Here is a 23,175-nt window from a genome sequence, read left to right on the forward strand (position 1 = left end):
TATATATATATATATATATATATATATATATATATATATATATATATATATATATATATATATATGCAAAAAAAATCCCTTTTATTTTGTATGCGATTAATCTTTGCCCAGCATTAATGTTTAAGTGTTATATGTGCTCCTATTCTAGTGTAACGTGCAGAGACAACTACATACAGTATAGGTTATTTATAGGAGTATTTCTCAGAAAAGTGTAAACAGTGTCTCTTTTAACAGACCCGCCCAACTTAGCGACACTAGGTCAACCAATACACTTTTTTTTGGAAATCAACCCACAAAGACTTACTTATAATTTTCTTTCCATAATAACCTAAAATGCTTTCTGTAGTTTGAATGTGATATAAATGTACCAAACAGACACCTCCAGTTATACAGAACAGTGCCTGTGTCTGTCCAAACTACCCACAATCCTCTGCTCACATATGTCTATGGAATCGGAGAGCATCACATGCTGTATTCAGACACACGTGCCTGCTGCTCCCATATCAGAAACTCCCTATCTGAGTTATTCAGGGCAGCGGTGCCAAGAATAGTTCGGCACTGTTTATTAAACCGTCACCGTCTCTGCTGGGGAAAATCTCTATTATGTTTCTGCAATATGCAAATTTTCGTTCACTGCTAAAGTTTATGATGAATTCTTTCCCTTTTCCATGTTTTTGCAGGTGTTTGTTTGGTGAGATGGCTGGGATTGCAGTTGCATTACATTTATACATTTAGCAGACGCTTTAAGTGACTCGTGTTTAAGGTTTTGTTGGTGTCTGCTTCAATCAGGGTAAGTATGCATTGCTGGCACATGGAGTAGTAAGGACCTTAGGGGTTTCAGAGCCAATCTTCCATGACGTGTAGTACAACAGAATGAGGGGGTCTGTGGGGGGATTTCATCATGGTTGCCACATGTGCACTTCATGAAGGCACTGCTTTTCAATAGCATGATGAGTTGTAATACCAATATTAGACTTTTGACTGGATATTAAATCTTGTACTAACAACACAGGCTGTGTTATTTACTTGCCCTCAAAATTTCACTGCTCTTTTTTTTAAGGAAAACTTTTGAAGAATCTTCATATGGTTCTTCTACATAGGTAAGTACCCACATGAACAAAATACTGCAGTGTACTTTAGTATTTACTATAGTAAAGTTTCCAGAGTTTTTTTTCTAACTTGTCTCTGTATAGGTCAGTGGTTGAACATTGTGTTAGTAGTGCCAAAGGTCATAGGTTTGAACCCAGGGAACACACATACTAAAAAAACAAAATGCATACCTTAAAATGCACTGTAAGTCACTTTGAAAAGCATCTGCCAAATGCATGAATGTAATAAATGTAATAAATCTCACTATAGTAAATATTAAAAGTTTACTACAGTTTATCAACTCACTATAGTAAATACTACAAAATACCCAACCTTTTTTCCCTTGGGGGTCCCCCTTTGTACATATACGACAATCTGAGCCCCACCAACTTTCTACATTATCCATCATTTATATTTTGACGTTTTGTTGAGCACTTTGAGATCGAGTGAGCAAAATTAAAATAATTATTTTACATAAGAGAATTATCATATATGTGCGTGTGTTGTGTGTATTAAATGTACACAAACACCACTGCACGCATGCATATATATTTAAGAAATATACATGTGTGTATATACATTTTTATATTTATATATCATTCATATTATATATAAATATGAATATTTAATACATACATTTTTTTTCTTAAAACAATAAAATGCATGTGTGTATTTATATATATATGCATATAAAATAAAAGTTTATTTTTGTATAATATATGTATGTGCACTGTGTGTAATTATTTTGTATATATAAACACACACACGCACGCACGCACGCACGCACGCACGCACGCACGCACATACATACATACATACATACATACATACATACATACATACATACATACATACATACATATATATATATTCCGATTTTGATTTTTTATTAGGACTGGGAAAAAATTAATGGTGATTAATCGCATACAAAAAGTATGTTTTTGCATAATATATGTGTGTGTAATTATTGTGTATATTTAACCACACACACATACATATATTCATGTCAGATTTTTTTATTTACCTTATATATAATTTTTTAAAATTTATATATAATATAGAATATATAAAAATATAAATAAATATATATATACATGTAAATGTTTCTTAAATACATGAATGTGCATGTATTTATATGTACATAATAATTACACACAGCACACTCGTATATTATGCCAAAAATCACTTTTATTTTGTATGCAATTAATCGCGATTAATCTTTTCCCAGCCCTATTTTTTATATTATAATAAATAAATAAAATTCTACAAATTAATAAATGAAATGAAATTAATAAAATAAATAAATGTTTCCTTAAGTTTATACATGTATGTTTGTATTTATGCACACAATACACCCACAAATATATTATGCAAACACAAACTTTTATTTTGTATGCGATTAATCGTGATTCATCTTTTGACAGCCCTAATATATACATAATTATTATACACGTATATGAACAAAAACTTTTATTCTGCAAACTATATCTTGGCATTGTAAGCAACTTAATTTTTTTATATAAAATTATTGGTAGTTTCATGCATCTTTATTTAAGCTCAAAGCATATCGGATCCCACGCCCCCCCAAGGGAACCACTGGTATACATTATCAAAGTTTACATCTTAGTATAATGTACGACAATTAACTACAACTTGTTATGCTGTAGAAAATCCTAAAACTTCAAATGTGTTACCTGTTAAGGTGTGATGTGACTTTTCTTAGTGATTTAATGTAAGATTTTCCCATTGACTTTCTATAAAGGAGGAGCCAATATCTACTATTTCCATTGGGCCCAGTTACCAATCCTCTAGCAAGGCCCTCACATCCACCCAGACCACACAAGTATCACGACAGCGAGTTTATCATTCCCTACATTCCCTTCATGAAATGTCTAAATATTCACATTGTACTGCACGTCACCCTATAAATAAATCCACACCACAGACGGTCACTAAACAGTGAAGAAGACTCAAGCACATCGATCGATCGATCGGTATGGCGTCCGCAGGTGTGATATTCTAAGCTAATGTCCTTGGTGCCTTGTGTCTGTGTTCATCTTCCAAAGCAGATTCCCTCTGGCTTTCCCTCCCTTCCTGTGTGCCGGGATCGTGGCGCTCCGGTGTGAGCAGAAATCTATTTCTGTCCGTGTATATTCCTCTCCAGCCGCAGTCATTGCCAGCAGCGTGTTGTCACGGTGATGGACGTCTCCACCGGCCTCCCTCCACCAATCAACACGCAAGTGTTTATGCCAAGAAACATGATCATTTTCCATTTACTTCCCACTGCTCGAGTGAGTACGAGTATTGTGGCAGAGCCTAACAGAGAGCAGTCGGTATAAAATAAGACTCTTGGCACTCACACGTTGAGGATGAGAAATTTGTCCTGTTCCTGCCACTGGACCTGACCCGGCAAGGTGAGAGAGTTTCTCAGTTGTTTACCATTTAAACTAGACTCTTGACTAGGATGTCATCTGTGTAGCGTAAGAAAATGAAAAGTCTAAAATGCTAATGCTGGTAAGATGTTTAACGTGTTGGTCTTGTAATGTTGTTTTTCTTTGTTTTGGTTTGTGTTGTGTTGTGTAAAAATGTGTGGCTTCTTTTTATGAATTTACACACATGCTTCACTGAGTATTGGGTTTAAACTAATTCAGTCGATCTGTCTGCTTTTTATTTTTTTGGACAGTATTTATCCATTCTACATCAGTATCGGCCGATTGCCGCATCTGATTGGTTAATTGTGTTAGATGTCCCAATTGAAAAGACCAGAAACCAGCCTAAGATGCTGGTCTCACAGCCTGTTTTTAGCTGGTTAAGCTGGTGCAGCAGGCTGGTTTTAGAGGGGTTTGGACACTTTTTTTAGTTGTTTAAGCTGACCTTAGCTGGTAAGGCTAAAACCAGATGACCCACCAGCTTAAACAGCTTTGCCAAACTTGGGGGACCAGTGTAAGCTAGCTAGTTTAGTCTTAAACCAGCTAAGACCAGCCAACCAGCTTAGCCAAACTGGCCAAGCTTCCTTTTAAACTGCTGGGTCACCTGGTCTCTTTTTCAGTAGGAGTTTTATTTCCAAAATCTCCTGACAGCTTTGTTGATCAATTGTGTTATTTATATTTATTCATTTAGCAGGTGCGAAGTGACTTATACAACTGAGTGAGCATTTAACATTTTGTCAAAGGAGCCAATAATAATCTACAAAACTGTGTTTACAAGTCAGGGTAAAGTTGAAGCTAAGAAAGATGAACTACACTGAAGGCAAAGGTTTTTTAATATATAAACAAAGTTAGACTGTTTTCAAAAAGGGACAAACCCAGTTGTTGGGTTAAATTAACCCAGAAAATGCTTAGATTTGACCCAACAAACAACCCAGCTTTGGTTAAATTACAAATTTGGGTTAATCCCTTTTTGACCCAACAATGGGTTGAAAATAATATTGTGAATTTATTCTTATTAAATCACATCATGGAAACTGTATTGGCCATTTAACATTAGCTCATCTGTATTATCATTGGCCATTGAAAACATAGCGTATCGGTTGACCGTGATCTCTGTTTGACAGATCTTGTACAGACCTGTTTGGACATGCATTTGTTCTCTCTGTACTACACAGAAATCCAATATTACAATGGTTTCCTAACTTCACTTGAATTGACACCTCGTGAATGTTTCACTGTGATGTAGCACTTACTGTACGTGTTGCCATGGTGATCAGAGAAAGATCTTCAAGCTAAAAATAAAAATCCTCAAGGCAAAACCGAAACTTGTGACCTTTTTTAGTCTGGGTAATATTATAGAGATTCGAATACTCTAAAAGTTCACCAAAAAATGTATGTGCGTGGATATGTTTTTGTGCATGGATATGTTTTTGTGCGTGGATATGTTTTTGTGCGTGGATATGTTTTTGTGCGTGGATATGTTTTTTGTGCATAGATGTTGTTTTTGTGCGTGAATATGTTTTTTGTGCGTGGGTATGTTTTTTGTGCGTGGATATGTTTTTGTGCGTGGATATGTTTTTGTGCGTGGATATGTTGTTGTGTGTGGATATGTTTTTTTGTGCGTGGATATGTTTTTGTGCGTGGATATGTTTTTTGTGCATAGATGTTGTTTTTGTGCGTGAATATGTTTTTTGTGCGTGGGTATGTTTTTTGTGTGTGGATATGTTTTTGTGCATGGATGTTTTTTTTGTGCGTGAATATGTTTTTTGTGCGTGGATATGTTTTTTGTGCATAGATGGTTTTTTTGTGCGTGAATATGTTTTTTGTGCGTGGATATGTTTTTTGTGTGTGGATATGTTTTTGTGCATAGATGGTTTTTTTTGTGCGTGGATATGTTTTTTGTGTGTGGATATGTTTTTGTGCATAGATGGGTTTTTTTGTGCGTGAATATGTTTTTTGTGCATGGATGTTTTTTTTGTGCGTGAATATGTTTTTGTGCATAGATGTTTTTTTTTGTGCGTGAATATGTTTTTGTGCATAGATGGTTTTTTTTGTGCGTGAATATGTTTTTTTGTGCGTGGATATGTTTTTTGTGCATAGATGTTTTTTTGTGCGTGAATATGATTTTTTGTGCGTGGATATGTTTTTTGTGCATGGATGTTTTTTTGTGCGTGGATATGTTTTTTGTGCATAGATGTTTTTTTGTGCGTGAATATGATTTTTTGTGCGTGGATATGTTTTTTGTGCATGGATGTTTTTTTTGTGCGTGGATTTTTTTTGTGCGTGGATATGTTTTTTTGTGCGTGGATATGTTTTTTGTGCATGGATGTTTTTTTGTGCGTGGATATTTTTTTGTGCGTGGATATGTTTTTTGTGCATAGATGTTTTTGTGTGTGGATATTTTTTTGTGCGTGGATATGTTTTTGTGCATGGATATTTTTTTGTGCGTGGATATGTTTTTTGTGCGTGGATATGTTTTTTGTGCATGGATGTTTTTTTTGTGCGTGGATATTTTTTTGTGCATGGATATGTTTTTTGTGCATAGATGTTTTTGTGCGTGGATATTTTTTTGTGAATGGATATGTTTTTTGTGCATAGATGTTTTTGTGCGTGGATATTTTTTTTGTGCGTGGATATGTTTTTTGTGCATGGATGTTTTTTGTGCATGGATGTTTTTTTGTGCGTGGATATTTTTTTGTGCGTGGATATGTTTTTGTGCATGGATGTTTTTTTGTGCGTGGATATTTTTTTGTGCGTGGATATGTTTTTTGTGCATAGATGTTTTTTGTGCATGCATGTTTTTTTTTGTGCGTGGATATGTTTTTTGTGCATAGATGTTTTTTCTGCATGGACGTTTTTTTTGTGCGTGGATATGTTTTTTGTGCATAGATGTTTTTTGTGCATGCATGTTTTTTTTGTGCGTGGATATGTTTTTTGTGCATAGATGTTTTTTCTGCATGGACGTTTTTTTTGTGCGTGGATATGTTTTTTGTTAAACAAAAAGGGAGAATTAAACTAAATCTAAATAATTTTTTAATCGCCTTCTCTCACTGATTCACAATAAAAAAATTAAGATTTTTTTTTTTAAATAATTTACATAAAAGGTTACATAAAATATATTTGATACAGTCAAACAAAATGTTAAATGCTCGCTCACTTTTAAGTCATATGTCTATAAAATGAATTAATGTAAATGGTTAATTCAGATGTTCAATGAAGTAAATTTTTTGGGATACATGAGCTGTAAATTACAGTACTGATTCCCCATATGATTTTATGTGAATTAGGGTGTATAGTGTGTGTGTGATGTCACAGGTGCAGGATGGTGACTTGAGGATGCTCGTCGGCCCACTTATGTGAATATCCACTTATGTGAGCGCTGGAAGAGACAAAGAATGTGAAACACACCAGAATATAGTCGCTTGGTTGCCATGGGAACACTTCTCGTTTCTGTACAGCACATGCGAGGTGAAAGACGTTTACAGTATCGTTTAGAGATGAAGGCCATTTGCATATGGCACAGTTTCAGTGCAGCATTTAAACCTCTGTAAATCTGATGTTGCTTATTGAGGAGAGGTGCGCTGTTACATTATCATGAATGTAAAATGAAGAGTTATCATTTGATTCCTGAAGCAGGTAGTCATATCTACAGTAGGGCCTATAGTTGATCAACTCATTTGACTTTGGCTAGTAAGTGTATACAGTAACAGTGCACATAAAAAACACTGAAGACCTTAACAGATGCATAGTTACCGCATAAAACTTTAATATTGTGGCGACAAGTTTGGTTAGCGACAGTTCCTGTTTTTATATTTATAGAAGTTCTTGCTGAGTTGCGGAAGTTGTGTGCATATCTGTTTAATATTCAGCGTTATCAGTCCTGGAAAACGGTTTATGTACTGTAATGCATCATTCTGTCATGGCGCTAAAAAAAAACAGCGAGTGGAGGAGGAACTTTTGCGTGCTATCAAATCACATGCAAATGTGTTGGGAAATTCTGCTGGTCAGCAGAGTCTTGTGTCTTAGACAGTGGAAAAGCCGAGCGGTTGTATGGAGAACCCGCTGGGACAGTCCATCATATTTATAGAGATACGAGAGGCTTAACCTTCAGGGCTTGTGAAAGATCAACCCGTTCAGGACCGATCACAGTGTACATACAGTAACACTGAACGCTGCAGTGCACTGAGCTCTTTATATACAGTATATATATATAGCCATAAGAATTGTTTGCATGTATTTTCAAGTCTGTGCATGTTGGAGTGCCTAACCAGTCTGTTATGTGTCTGTTCTGGAAGTCATAAACCAGAGATGAAGCGGGTTTATGTTGGACAGTCATTTGCATTGTTAAGCTTTGGTGGTCAGGGTCTCTGGAGAATTAAGTACGGATAGCCAAGCTTATACAGATAAGACCGACTTTTCTACACATAACTGTGTTACATAAGGTTGTATTTGTTAGCGCTAGTTAAAGCATTAGCTAACATGAACTGACAGTCAATCTTAGATTGTGTTCATTTCAGCATTTATTAATAAATTTTTAAAATCAAATTTGTATCTAAATATTTGTAATTGCACAATAAACTATCACAAACAAACAATGAATTGTACTGTGATTAACAAATATTAACATTAAAGTAATAACTATATTGCTAATGCATTTATTAATGTTATTACATGATTTGTTGGAATGCTTGATTCTGATTGGCCAGTCACAACATCTAAAAATGTGTTATTCCCAGATAACAACCGCTTAAAACTAAAGGGGGTCATACATCGGACGCGCAGCTCAGTGCCGCGCCGTTCTAAAAAAAACCAAACATATTGTTTTCTATGAGTACGCACACCGGCGCTGACAGGTGGCACCTGTTCGTGGCGCCCAGCTACGACTCAGGAAATTGCTCAAATCCCTGTCGCGCCACAGAGAGCCACTCACATAGTTTAACATTAAATAACATAATATTTGTCCCAAATCATTAACGATTAACATTGGCTGCTAACGTATATTTTGCATTTTTAAGTAGACACTATCTGACTAAGCTCGCACTATTTAATGTGCACTTCCAGTGTACGATACCTCCGAGTTGTCCTAGACACGACGCGGCGCAGCGCTGAGCTGCGCGTCCGGTGTGCGACACCCTTAACAGCACACTGTAATGGGTACAGTTTAATATTAAACAAAAATGAAATATAATAATAACATATATAATATTATATTTACAAATGATTGAACCAAGTAGTGTGTTCATGACATTTGAATGTCTTGTTTTATCTTAAAACCGAAAGTAAACGGGTTTTCCTCAAGAAAAGTCTGTGTTAAAAATTATAATAAATTGTTTCAAATTGTTATTTAATGTTCCTTACCTTACTTATGATGTAAATAGTCGTGTAATAAGCGGGAAAATAAATATACAGGCAGATGGTTGTTATAGCGAATAAAAAATATTTGCGCTTCGCGTTGTGTCTTGATCACAGTAGCTGCGTTTCCTTTACGATTTGCGCAAAACTTTAGCTTTATTTTCTAAATATTTTCCATCTTCTAAATATTTTCTAAAAACGACTGCAAACTGATGGCGTTTCCTTTACAGATTTGCGCAAAACTTTAGCTTTATTTTTTAAATATTTTCTATCTTCTAAATATTTTCTAAAAACTACTGCAAAATGATGGCTTTTCCATTACAGATTTGCGCAAAACTTTAGCTTTATTTTCTAAATATTTTCCATCTTCTAAATATTTTCTAAAAACGACTGCAAAATGATGGCTTTTCCATTACAGATTTGCGCAAAACTTTAGCTTTATTTTTTAAATATTTTCTATCTTCTAAATATTTTCTAAAAACTACTGCAAAATGATGGCTTTTCCATTACAGATTTGCGCAAAACTTTAGCTTTATTTTCTAAATATTTTCCATCTTCTAAATATTTTCTAAAAACGACTGCAAAATGATGGCTTTTCCATTACAGATTTGCGCAAAACTTTAGCTTTATTTTTTAAATATTTTCTATCTTCTAAATATTTTCTAAAAACTACTGCAAAATGATGGCTTTTCCATTACAGATTTGCGCAAAACTTTAGCTTTATTTTCTAAATATTTTCCATCTTCTAAATATTTTCTAAAAACGACTGCAAAATGATGGCTTTTCCATTACAGATTTGCGCAAAACTTTAGCTTTATTTTTTAAATATTTTCTATCTTCTAAATATTTTCTAAAAACTACAGCAAAATGATGGCTTTTCCATTACAGATTTGCGCAAAACTTTAGCTTTATTTTCTAAATATTTTCCACCTTCTAAATATTTTCTAAAAACGACTGCAAAATGATGGCTTTTGCATTACAGATTTGCGCAAAACTTTAGCTTTATTTTCTAAATATTTTCTATCTTCTAAATATTTTCTAAAAACTATTGCAAAATGATGGCGTTTCTATTAATCAATGATATGCGACTGAAACATAGTTTTCCTCTCATGATAAGTCTTTCCAAACACCACGTAGACTGATGTTGGTAGGTTTACTATTATCACATCCACCGCATTTAACATAAGAGTGTTATCCAAACATTAATACAAAGGAAAACTCCTTATACTTAGAAGCAGCAACATGTAGGTGTTTCTTGGAGGTAATAGTAGATTGTTTTAAATCAAAAGAGATGTAGGAGTGTTATCCAGACATTATTGGCAAGAAAAGCGTTTTATACTTAGAAGCGGCAACATATTGAGCTGTTTCTGGGAGGTTTTAGTATACTGCTTCATTTTCAAATAACGATTATGTGACTCTACGAATAAACCATTGCAGCTTTGCGAAAAACACCTCTTCTGAATTGCCTGAAAAACCACTTCATGCAAGCGTAGGTTTTTGCGCTATAAGTTTTTTTCCTTCAAAATTGTTGTTTTCCATTAGCTGTATTTTTAGTTCGCAATGTCAGTTTCAATATTTGAAGGGTAATGGAAACACAGCTACTGTCAGGGCTTATTTCTGTGATAACAACCGGTTGCCTATACATTATATAAATGCTTATTGTGAAGTGTTACTTTGTTATCATTGTGGTTAAAGCATGGTTACTGTAGTAAAACTATTTTTTTGCCAATGGTAATCAATACACCAAAAAAAAATGGTTTATTTTCGTAAGGGAATAAATGCTGTTATATGCAAAGTTTAAAAACTTATATCTGCAACAATAAACCATTCAGGTAGATTACTATAAGCACGTTGACTTGATTTCCTAAGCAATAATATTTCCCTTCTGTTGCTTTGCAATTCGAGATGCAATCTTTTACCTGACAGAGAATGAGATACAAAGTAGAGACTTGATAGGCTGTTCAATATGTTTTGGTTTTATTTATTAAGCTATAGCTATAGTAAAAGTCATGCTCATCTTATCATTTGTAAGTTTTCTGTAATGTTACTTAACAGACTATGATTACAACACTCTGCACCATATCATGTTCTCCGACCCTCCCAAACCACCCCAACGCAGGACACAGTTGTCTTCCCCCAATGTAACTTAAGATGGTGGTCGCTGCATGTCAAATATTTTTAGCTGTGCGAATTGTATTGTGTTGAAAGGTCAAGGTTACATGCCAATTGAGGATTCACAAACTATTTTGTAGAACATCTTTGTGTAAAAAATAAATAAGTGTGGGTTCAAAGTCATTTCAATGATATATGACATATTTCCAAGTTCTTCTTCTTCTTCTTCTTCTTCTTCTTAGTTTAATCTCCAGGAATTGATTGGATCATAAAAAGTAGGCGTTTCCTACCAAAACACCAGCGGTCCGAACCAGCAGTTGGTTGTAGGGGAGGGATCAGAGACGTCGGTGTAAAGGAAAGCCGTTTCGATTTCATGTTATCTAGTAGATGATGCTGATGCTTTGACACTTTCATCAGCTCTCCAGTGTTTTGTCTTTGGCTGAAGTTGTTCGTCCTTTCAAGCTGTGCAAAAATGAATGTATTAAGGGTTTAAAGTTCTCTGGAAGATGTTTTTAAGTTTTACTTTATTTTATTTTGTTTATTTAACAGGGATTTGTGATCAAGCAAATTCGCATCTGCAGTCTCTCAGTTAGTCTCTCTGTGTAGTCTCTCAGTTCTCTCTTTCCCTGATGCAAAAGTGTCCTTCAGCGTGGGCCGTTGCATAACCCTTCACAGGGCCCCTTTTCTATTTTTGTTCCTGGATACGCGTCTCACTGAGGAGGTATTTTCTGTGGCGAGTCGCTAGCATCTGTAGATCTTCTAATGTACTCTCATTGAGCAGGACATGGAGGACCGCTGGGATTTATTTTGGTCAAACAGGGCTTTATTTAAAGGTTATGCACTGCGATACAGGAATCAGGAATGATGAGAACATCTGCCTGTGACTGGAGATACTGGACAAGGCTGTGTTTGGACACCAGGTTTGTAGAATGACAGCAGTATGTTGTTCGTCTTACTGGGAATCAAAAGCAGGTGACTTGTCAAAGTCAGACGCCGACCGCTCTGATTTAAGCTCTTGTGTAAGATCCTCTATGCAGGTTCGAAGTGAAGAGGTACGGCTGTTGTTGTTGGATGTAACACAACTGTATTGAGATGCTTTGCCAGGCATGTCATTATCTTGTGATGGCAGTGACGTAATGGCGTTCTCCTTATCTGCTTATAATTTCCCACCACAGGCTTTAATGTGTTGCACTGGTTGTTGTTGTTGTTCTGTGGATGTGTTACTGCAGATGTATTTGCGTGCATGAAGGTGAAGATACAAGGTCAAGCTAAACACAACTGCCTATTATGTTCAATTTTGTTCTTTAATGATGATCACTTTACTTGCAGTCATGAATGGTGAATAATTTGGTGCCATTGACACATTTCACCAGTTAACCCAGTTTATGAGAAGTCTCTAGTAGGTTACTTTAATGTGTTGCAACATTTACGTAATGCTGTCGAGAAGAACCAAAAATCTGATTTTCATTTTGGTTATTCTTACATCACCTGTCAAAAGCTCTGGACAGTGAGTTGTTTAGATCCTCACTGGACCCGTAGGAAGCATCGACTTCATTGCAAGGCTTGATAAAGGTTCTGTCTTGGGTTTCTTCTCTGATGGCTTGCAGAGTTTGAATGTCCTAATTAAATGAAGCTCAGAGGCCTGAACCTGATAACCTTATGTAACCTCATTAGACTCATTCAGATGTATGCAAATGTAATTTATAGTTGCAATCACCCTTTCAGTTATGCTGTAAGTGCTTTAAGATGCAATATAATTGTTTTATATTTTATTCATATTGTAGTATTATTACCAACATATACTGTATTGAGAAAATGATCACCATTTATTGATTAAATTATTTCTTTATTTATTTTCCTTTTGTTAGGTTAATGCATTGTGTTTCATACTAAAGACTTGTCCTTTTAAAGGTGCCAAAGAATGCATTGATATAATCTGTTAAATTTTTATCTGATATCTACATAGAAGGTTTGTGGTGCAAAAATTATTCAGAGATGGTTTAACATGTCCATTTACAACCCTAGGATTTGTCATAAGAATGAATGATTACCTTATTTGAAAGAGTCATGAATAATAATGTTGAGCTCTGCTCTGATTGGCTGTTTCACAGAGCAGCTCCTTCAGTAGCTCTGTGTGTAAATCAGACAAAGATAGATAATTTGATGAATAATCAATTGTTTGGAGATTGTTAATGGACATTTCTAAGTGGTAAGAGTTCTGAGTTTTTTTTCCCGGTATGGACCTGCAAAACGTAACTGTAATGTCAATAGTAGAAATTCAGCCTAAACATTAGCATATAGCATTAACTAGCATATAGCGCTAGCTTAGCAGTCACAACTTTGTTTTTAGCATTGTAACAACATTGTTATTAATTTAATGTTGGGGCATCTCGACTGTAACGTTACGGTTGGTGTTATGTTGAGGTTGGTCTGTTTTCCAGCCGTCTTTTGCATGCACAAGGTTTACATAAGAAGGAGGAAACGATCACGTTTTAGGTTCACGATATGTCGTTAGCATGTACAGAGCTCATATTATTCATCTATGCCGAGGTAAATACAGTTTTACAATCTATGCCACCTTTAACATCTATATGTGTTCTTGTATAGCATAGTGGTAGAGCATTGCGTTAGCAGCGCAAAATGTTGTGGGTATGAATTCACACACATTCTGATGAAAAATGCATACCTTGTAATGCACTCCAAGTCACTTTGGATAAAAGCTGAATGCATAAATTTCTGCCAAATGCATGCATTTAAATGTAATGCGTAAACGTAACATACCACACGGTCTTCAAACAGACATTTATGTAAGTGTGAAAAGATTTTGTTACACAGATACAGTATTGCATAATTGTCTTTATCCCCCCAATTAAATATGAATAGACGTGTACTTGTAGTTTTGGTCAAATGTCTAACAGACGATTTCTTGACCTTACAGCTTGAGAAAGCCTTCAAATCCATCACAATTTCTCGGACAGAGACAATGATGACGTTGGCAGTTTGCCTTCAGAAACACCCTGCTCAGGTCATGGTGAGTTTATATGCCAGTGTTGGTTTAAAGTTGACTTTTGTATTTTTGTAGTCAGATGATAAATTAACTGCACTTTAAATTATTCTCCAATATAGTTTAAACATTTGATAACATGTTATTTTTTTCTTTTCTTTTTCAGCAGATGACTTGTAGTCGCCAGTCTTAAGCTTATATAGAGATGGAGACCATTTTTAAACAACTGGACTGAAGTATACTTTTGAACATGTGGAAGAGATAACTCCACTGTTTTCTGAAAATTATGCTGTTGGACTGACTGTTGTTCAATCACAGGAAATTATTTATTGTGCTGAAGGATTAACCCTGTTAAGAGTGTCCATTGATAAAGAAAACAACCTTTCATCAACGTAACGTGATGTTGGTTATGACAAAACTAAGGCAATGTAGCAACTGAAGTTAACAAAGAGACATACTGACTATGGAGGCTAACAAATCCTCCAGTAATGCAGAGCGATCCAAGCAGACGGTCAGTTTTAAAGATGACAAAAAACACTTGTCATTTGAGATGACACAAAGACTCCAATCCTCTGGCTCAGAGGACAAAATAAGAGTGGCAGATCAACCTCAGACAGCTGCTGAAAGTTCATCTGCTGGTATGGAGTCACAGGCCCTCCCTTCAGGAAGTACTCTTACCTCAAAATCTGGAGAACAGTGTCACGTTCGTCTCAGGAGAAAGACCATTTCTCTCCCGAACAAACAGTATCTTCAATCGGAATATGATCTTCAGCTGTCCGAGGGCCCGCATAGAAAAGAGCAGAAATCTGGGAAGACTGGAAAATATGTATGCCAGTATTGTGGAAGAGCTTGCGCCAAACCCAGCGTGTTGAAGAAGCACATCCGTTCTCATACAGGTGAGCGGCCGTATCCGTGTATCCCTTGTGGTTTTTCATTTAAAACCAAGAGCAACCTGTACAAACACAGAAAATCTCACGCCCATGCAGTGAAAGCCGGGTCGGTTCCGTATTCGGAACAAGACAGCAAGCATGCAGATGAAGAGTTGACAGCCGGGGAAGGTGAGATGCACTCCGATGCAGAGCAGAGTACTGATACCGATGAAGAGGCCACAGAGGATTTGTCTTTGGATACCACAATCCATAACAAAGATACAGATATTTTCATTACAGAAAAGAGTAAAAAAGCAGCAAAAAAAGACGATGTGTTGCTCTCCACCCCAAGTTCACTCAAAAAGGAAACTACATCATCGGGAAAAGTGTCTTTGTGGCAGTTTCGAGAAATGATGGCACCGCCAGCGATTGCTCAGGTGGACCAAATGGTGGAGTTCGCCACCATCAAGAAAAGATTGGCACTCAGGCTGTCAGAGAAGAAAAGTCAAGACTCTGAACAGTCTCTTTCTCTGCCCAGTTCTTACAGTAAGGGTAGCACCGATTCCGGATACTTCTCGCGTTCCGAGAGTGCCGAACAACAGTTCAACCCGGCAAGTGCGAGTGCCAAGTCCTATCAAGAAATCATGTTTGGAAAATGTTATAAACCGACTGCCAGACCAAAGCAATCAATCACCGTACAGACCTGTATGACGGACATAAATGAAGCCACGTCAAGTTTCATGATAAAACTAAACAAAAGCACTAAGCCAGGTGATCTAGAATCCTGTGTACATCGGAGCAAAAAAGACCTTGTTCGATCGTTAAAAATTGATTCTTTGCAAGAGGAAGATTACCAAGATCCTGATATGTATCAAGGTAGCACAGATCTTTTGGAAACGCCATTAGAGAGTGGCATGTTCTTACGCAGCAACTCTCTTCCAACGTCATCTAATTCAAATCTGAATGCGCCACAAGGACTAAGAAGCAGTAATTCATTCGATGAAAGAATGACAGGTGCTGATGTCACTTACCGGGGGGCGGTGGGTATAAGAAGACTCATGCGTCAAACTGCGTTTGAACACTCAGCTAATGAGGGACATGGGGAATCAGACTGTTACACTCACCTGGCTTGTAGCCTGAAATCTGAGTTAAAAATTGGCACTGAAAGCTATCAAGAAACTGAGTCATGGCCAGTCTCCCAAAGCCAAATGTCAGAAACATCCACAAGAAAACGAAGAAAAGACAAAAGTGTTATGGAGGAAGAAGATTCTCAAAGTCAAGGGTCTCTAAACATATCTAAGATGAAGGAAAGTGCTTTAGATACTGGCTTCTCTGATACTGAGAGAAGAGCTGGCAGCAATGTTATCTCAGTAATTCAGCATACGAATAAATTAAACTGGTCAAACGCCTCAGAGACGTCATCAGACATTAAATCACATAGTGCAGACAAAGCTGCCAAATTCAATGAAAAGGAGCATAGGATAGAGGGTCATGGAAATGACACAAATCGTAGCTCGGAAAGAATAGACTGGCAATGGGGTAGCAGTGTAAACCTGAAACCTCACATGATGAAGCAGCAGCTAGCGTCTCAGTCCAGTATCCAAGTGCCAGAGATTAGAGTAACAGTGGAGCCTGACAGACCAGACAAAAATCCAGATGCAGGGGTCAAACAAAGAGAGAAGCACACTGAAGAGTTCCAGTGGCCGCAAAGGAGTGAGACGCTGTCACAGTTTCCAGTGGAAAAACTACCACCCAAAAAGAAACGGTTGAGATTAGCGGAGATGGAATGTTCTTCTGGCGAGTCCAGTTTTGAATCTGCTTGCACAAGTCTCTCCAGAAGTCCTAGTCAGGATAGCAATTTATCTCACAGTTCAAGCTTCTCCCAGTCACTCGACAGAGAGGAGATCCTTAATATCGCATCTCAAAACAATACAGATGAGTTTAATAAGCCATTGGAGTTCTTATCAGTTCCACCGATTTCCCAGAGTCATCACAAAGAAATGCGACGGTCTGCATCAGAGCAAGCACCCTATAACTTTCCTATAGAGGTTTCGGAGTTTAGAAGCAAGTCATTCGACTTTGGAAGTCTGTCTCCATCATCTACATTTAGACAGGAGGATGTTAAAGAACGTAGAAGGGGCTTCTTAGTTAGACAGACATCTTTAAGTGGCGAACCCGATGCTTGCTCTACAAGCAAACAATTTTCAGTTGAGGGATCCATTGAAGAAATGAGATGTTCTTTAACTTCAGGTCCCCCATTTCAGCAGCATAAACAAATCTCATCTGATAAGCATTACACCAAACCCAATGTTTGTCTCGACATTGATAGTGTAACGCGTCTAATTAAGAAGGAACCTGAAGATTTCCAGGCAGCTGATACTTATATCAGCTTAAGGAACCCACAGGAAGATTGTTCACAGAGCTTGGGCAATGTTTTGACCACAATAGCAGTACTTTCACAAGCTCAACAAGCATTAGCCAGTCAAAGGATGTCCAGTTTACTGGTTCCTGTGCGAATTCAGATGCAAGTGCCATCCTATGGAAGCGTAACATACACAAGTATATCTCATATTCTGGATTCTCAAACACAAAATCCTATCTTGTGTGTAGAAAGCAAGAAATCCATCTGTGAGAGTTTCACTGGTATCAATAACACAGCATGTGAACCATCTCAAATTTCAAGGCAAGCCAGGGGACAACTGCGCAGCCCACAGGCATCACCGGCAAAGCTTAATACAGGTATCCCTTTGTCGTTAACATCTAAAACCATCTCGACCACTGAGGCCCCTAGTGGCAGCGCAAACAAGCGCATGCTTTCTCCTGCGAGTAGCATTGAGCTCTTCATCGAAGCAAAGCAACAAAAACGAGTTAAAGATGAGAACATTTACGGACAGATTGTGAAAGAGCTAGGTGCTGTGGAGTTAGGAAATCTTAAAAGTGAAAAAGAATGTCCCAAGAACATTTTTGAATCTGCAAATATCCAGGAGCCCACAGAGGAGGTAGATATGGATGAGGTCAACTTAGATTCATACCCCAATGCAAAGTTACAGTCACCTGCCAGTAATCCTCAAGATGCTGCTATGATGGAATGCAAACCAACAGCAGATCGCACGATGGTTACTCGATATACTGCCTTAGGTGCTATGCCCACTGAGATCACTGGTGCTTTACTATTCTCCAAGTTTCCAGGGCTTCATACTACTACTTGTGTAAGCTGGTGCTATCTTAACTCAACTAAGCCAAATAGCACCCAAACAGCCACCCAGTTTTCAGAGTATGCCTCGTGGTTCATGAGATGCCATAACCCCAACCCACCCAGTCTTAACACGGGGATGGTTCTTGCTCTTCTCCGATCCAAACAAAGGAGGCAAGATGTGGTTTATACGATCGCTACCATGTATCAACCTGGATTACTTGTTACCTCCACTCCATGGAGACAAAAACAAGAACAAGTATGTATTCTGTTGATTTACCATGTGTTGCCTTACCACAATTTCACTCAATGTTAACACCGTAGTTCTTTAGTCATATCTTCCATAAAGTCTTTTAATTTTGCAGCTAACTCTGGAATACAATGAGGAAGAGAAAAAACATGACGTAAGACTGAAAGACATTGGCCAGAGATGCAAATCCTTACGAGAGGACGTTGCATTGTCTGTACGTCAACCAGAACCAACGCGTGTAAGGATTTTCGAAGGAGGGTACGGATATGTGTGTGTTAAAATAATAATAATTATAATGTTGATTGTTGTAATCCATGTTACTGAAAGTGTTCTGTCTTTTATTTATCTCTGTAAGCTATAAGTCCAATGAGGACTATGTGTATGTGAGGGGCCGTGGCAGGGGAAAGTATATTTGTGAAGAGTGTGGTATTCGTTGTAAGAAGCCGAGCATGCTCAAGAAACACATCCGAACTCACACCGATGTGAGACCTTATGCCTGCAAGTGCTGCAATTTTGCCTTTAAAACTAAAGGTTGGTTTGGTCACATATTATCAAGTCTTTTAAATCCAAAGCATTTAGGATTGAGAAGTAACACCTGTCTTGTTTTAGGGAATCTTACCAAGCATATGAAGTCAAAGTCTCATATGAAAAAATGCCTCGAACTGGGAGTTTCACCCACTGCTATTGACAGTACAGAGGATGCAGGTAGGATTGGTATATCATTTGAAATTTGGGGCTGCTTAGCTCAAATTCTACAGTTTTGGGGAAGCATACCCACAACTGTTCATCTGTTATCTCTTGTTTTGGTCCAACATTACACCCAAATGGTAAATGTGCTAATTCAGTTTTGTCCTGTCATTCCTTGTGTAGATGACCTCCAGAAGTCCCCAGATATCAGGACAGCAGAAACACCCATTAAACATCAATTCTCAGATGTGGAGGACTCTGATGGTGTCGACGAGGATGGGGATGAGCCAGAAGATGAGGAAGACGATGAATGCGATGGTGATTCTACACCAAAAACGCTGTCCAGAAGCACAAGTCCTCAGCCCTATGCAGTCAACAAGCCATTTTTCTCCAGCCGTATCACTAAACCATATCACGACACAAGCCTCAATCCATCGAAGGAACAGCTTGAAATTTCATCCCCGGGTACTGAGGATGATTTCACTTATTCAGAGCTCTGCTCACCTCAACTGTTGTCACCTTGTTGGGACTCACCTCGCCCGAGGTACACATGCCCTAGAGGAGACGTGTCACCCCTGGGCCATTTGTTGTCAAGCCGTGATTCGTCTCCCCTGAGGGCTGTTTCTCCGAGGAGAGATCTGAGTATCAGAGGGGATTTCTCACCTATTCAGCAGCTCTCACTTGTAAGACCTGCAAGTTCTGACTCAATAGGACGAGCACAGTCTCCAATGGGTCGACAAAAAGGGGTTCTCAGGGCAGCGTCCCCACGCAGGGGCTCTTACCAGCACCGGGCCCACGTGGATCAGGGAAGGAGTGTCAGATTTCAGACTTCGCCCCATAGACCAGTTTTTGAAGTACTCTCGGATATGGGAATGGTATGCATTTACACATTGCTTAATGCATGCAGATTTGTTTTTATTTGACCAAAAGCAGCATTTTGATAATGGCACTATCTTTTTAAACCATTGTGAGGTAGTTTTGCAATTTTGTCAATGAAGACTTGATGTGAATATGCCATTGCTTGAAACTAAGAAAATAGTAATCCACGTTCTTCTTATAGGATCAAGTAGATGCTCCTCTGTATGTTCCTGTCGGCCTATGCAGCTCTAAAGATCCATCTACCAGACTGCAGCCAGACATCCTCAGCCATTTACCTTTGCACTCTCAAGGGCAGGTGCCAACACCTGTTCCAATGATCCCTATCGGGGGATTAAGGATGCCCTCCACATCTTCACCTGGTGCTGCTGGGGAGAGAAATTTCCTCCCGTCAATTCCAAAAGGGAACATATCAGAAAGTTCTTGCAACACCTCAGCCCCCATCCCAGATCCTGGATTAGCCCACGGTGGGGAGATGCCTCACACCAGCCTTCCCCACAAAGATGATAGAAAGGAAGAGAGTGTCCAGATCTGTGCAAAAGCTATTGCGTCCCTCCGAATAACATCTGATGATGCAACTGATAAAACCCCTAAAAGTTGATTTTTAATTCACATTTGAAAGCGAAGCTGAATTTAAGCTTTGGCCAGGAACATCACGCAGTATGCAAATGTAGATGTAAACGCTTGGCCAACTCATTGCAAGTGTGCAGTTCTATTGAACAAACCTGACTTTGCATTTTCTGGTGGTCAGCAACCTCAGTTCTCTACTGTACCTTTAAATGTCTGTGCCATGAAACTCAATGTGTTATTCAGGTAATTTGCTACAAACAATCTCTCCTTTACCGTGATTATTGATTATTCCACCTGAAAGATACCACAGGACCATAACAACAGAAACCGACAGCTAATCTCTGCTAAAGAGCCTTTTGTGACAATGCATACTTGCGTGTCATTATGAATCGTGGCCTTAAGTGTCAAGTGGTCGAAGTTTGACCGGTCATCAGTAAGTCCCTGCAGGCAGATGCCATAAATACACCATTGTGGGGCAAAATTGAGATGAAAGGTAGTGTAAAAAGCTTTTTTAATGCAATGCAATTCAGTGTGTTTAGCCAGAAACATCTGTATTTATGTATGAACTTAAGGGTATTATGTTTTACCATCTGACCATGCATCTTTGGAGTTTGGTAATGCAGTATCCAGTAATGCACAGATTATGCACAGGATCTGACAATAATCACATAATATTACATATTATAAATAAGATGCGACTTTAACAGGACATTTAAAGCATTTTCCAGCAGGAATTACAGAAACATACGATACATTCATACAGATGTCATTCATCTTCATTGACTTCTGCTTGTGCCTTTTAAGAATATGTCTGCATATCCCCTCAATGAGATACGGTCATTAGCGGTTTCTGCACTTAATAGTGGTGGTTATTTAGTTGAGCTAATATGAGATATTGTGATTGCTTTAAAGATTGCACTTACCTGTATGCTAAAGTTTGCATATTGCATTAAGATGTGCTATAATGTTGCCTTTGATGCTGTTGTATATTATCGCTGGCACCTTTTTAACTTAATTGCATTCAGAGTTATTAACTGAAACTCTTTTGTTTAATTCTCCTTCACCTTATAGTATTTTTCTAAATGTATCATACCTCGTTTCTTTATTTAATCTTTAGATTTTTCAGCGCTTATGTAACAAAATGCCATTACAAGCCATTTATAATAATTTAATCGGATATCATATTATTATTATTATGTAAGAAGTGGTACGTATTATGTATTAAGATGACTATTTGAAGCACTTTCTAGCAAGCTGATAGCCTGAATGTCATGTCATCAGTATTGGAGCTACATGTTGAAGATAAGATATTTTAGGATTGAGGTTTTTTGATTGATATGATCATATGGCACAACATTCCAGTGTTAAATCAATTATTTGTGCACACATACATGCGTGATCGTACATGCACATACACATAAAACTACTATCATGTACTGTAATTGCTTTTGAGGAGTGTTGAAGTGAGCAAATATGATTGGTCTATTTGAAGGGATTTATGCTTTTTTGTGTTTATCTTGATATCAGATGAAAGGGTTGTGTCTGATATATATTTGACTGTTTGAATGTATGAATCGACTATACGTCATATTAAATGTCTTTGAGGAGATATAATTTCTATCTCATTTTAAACATATTGATATATGAAGTAGCAATCGGTGCAGAGAAGCTTGTAACACAGTAAGGTTGTCTAAGTTAACATTGTGTTACAAATGCACTCTAAAAAATCTTTTTGCACTTACATTTTTAAGTTTAATCAACTTTACAAGTCGTTTTAACTGTATTGACTTGTGATGAGTTGCTGTAACTTATAAAAGTAAGTTGATATAACTAAAGCAAATTTAACTTGATTCAACTCATCACTTGTAATGACTTGTTAATCCTAGTTGATTAAACTTTAAAAAGTGCAAAATTATATTGTTATGAACAATACTTGTACAGCATCTTTTAATCTTGGTTATGTAACCTTAACTGAAACTTAAATAAACATGAATGAACATAAACCAAGATTAACGAAAGTTGTGTAAGTGTTTAGTTCAGTGTTATTTCAGGAGACCTATAATGCATATGTTAACGGATTATTGAACCTGTTTGTAAAGTGTTAGCGGCGACTCATTTCAGTTTATATTATTTATATTAAAGTCTGAGTGTTACAAACATTAAGATGGTGAAGTTACTGTAGTGAAACAGACTTTATATGAATGGACTTTCATGTTTACAGTATTACATAGCTTATTAAAGACTTTGAGGTAACTTATTTTAAATCGATGGTATTTAGTAGTTGTGTTATTTATCTTACAGACTGGCACATGCTTATCGTCTATAGAAATTCATGAAGATTTCTTTCTTTCTTTGCCCATAAAGGCAGCTGATTTCTCCTTATTTGTTTGTTTTTGATTTACTCTGATTAAAAGATGTCCTTTAGAAAATATGATATTAAAGTTCTATCTATTGAAAAGACTTGTTGACAATGTTCTTACCTCAAAATAAAATCATAATAAAACATCAGACAAATAAGGAAAAGTATTCAATTCTATGAATAATAATGTACTGTACTGTAATCTCATCTTTGCTTTTAAATGTATACAAATTTTATATACAAATTTATTCATAAGGATGACAGCACATTCTACTACTGTAGCAACATGGGTGATTATACATTTTCAGATTTTTCAAATGGTTATATTTTTAATTATTTTAATTATTTGGTACTTACTTTCAAGAATCAAGATGTTATAGGCTAT

The 23,175-nt window shown here is 37.1% G+C and overlaps 1 protein-coding gene across 5 annotated transcripts; it reads left to right on the top strand.

The window, feature by feature from the left end:
- Window positions 1-550: 550 nt before the first annotated feature.
- On the top strand, window positions 551-22,891 carry hivep2b (HIVEP zinc finger 2b). Of its 5 annotated transcripts, XM_065254779.2 has the most exons (10): window positions 551-790; window positions 1,061-1,100; window positions 3,159-3,503; window positions 13,921-14,013; window positions 14,153-18,307; window positions 18,414-18,556; window positions 18,654-18,829; window positions 18,908-19,003; window positions 19,169-19,860; window positions 20,046-22,891. In XM_065254779.2, exons 5-10 carry the CDS (start codon window positions 14,450-14,452, stop codon window positions 20,460-20,462), a joined length of 5,382 nt encoding a protein of 1,793 aa, XP_065110851.1. In that variant the 5' UTR covers window positions 551-790; window positions 1,061-1,100; window positions 3,159-3,503; window positions 13,921-14,013; window positions 14,153-14,449; the 3' UTR covers window positions 20,463-22,891. The 5 variants fall into 5 exon arrangements, with proteins under 5 accessions (XP_065110851.1, XP_065110857.1, XP_065110866.1 ...); XM_065254785.2 differs by lacking the exon at window positions 551-790 and having other exon boundaries at window positions 1,078-1,100; window positions 3,156-3,503; XM_065254794.2 differs by lacking the exons at window positions 551-790; window positions 1,061-1,100 and having other exon boundaries at window positions 2,351-3,503; window positions 14,156-18,307.
- Window positions 22,892-23,175: the final 284 nt, after the last annotated feature.

This window comes from Paramisgurnus dabryanus, chromosome 17 (genome assembly GCF_030506205.2).
Source record: "Paramisgurnus dabryanus chromosome 17, PD_genome_1.1, whole genome shotgun sequence".
NCBI classification, from domain to species: Eukaryota; Metazoa; Chordata; class Actinopteri; order Cypriniformes; family Cobitidae; genus Paramisgurnus; species Paramisgurnus dabryanus.

Bases quoted from the DNA above. Each gene is read 5' to 3' on its own strand.
- hivep2b (XM_065254779.2), top strand. From the start codon at position 14,450: ATGGAGGCTAACAAATCCTCCAGTAATGCAGAGCGATCCAAGCAGACG. The intron at 18,308-18,413 runs GTATGTATTCTG...TTAATTTTGCAG, and splicing joins GGAGACAAAAACAAGAACAA to CTAACTCTGGAATACAATGA. The intron at 19,004-19,168 runs GTAGGATTGGTA...TTCCTTGTGTAG, and splicing joins TGACAGTACAGAGGATGCAG to ATGACCTCCAGAAGTCCCCA.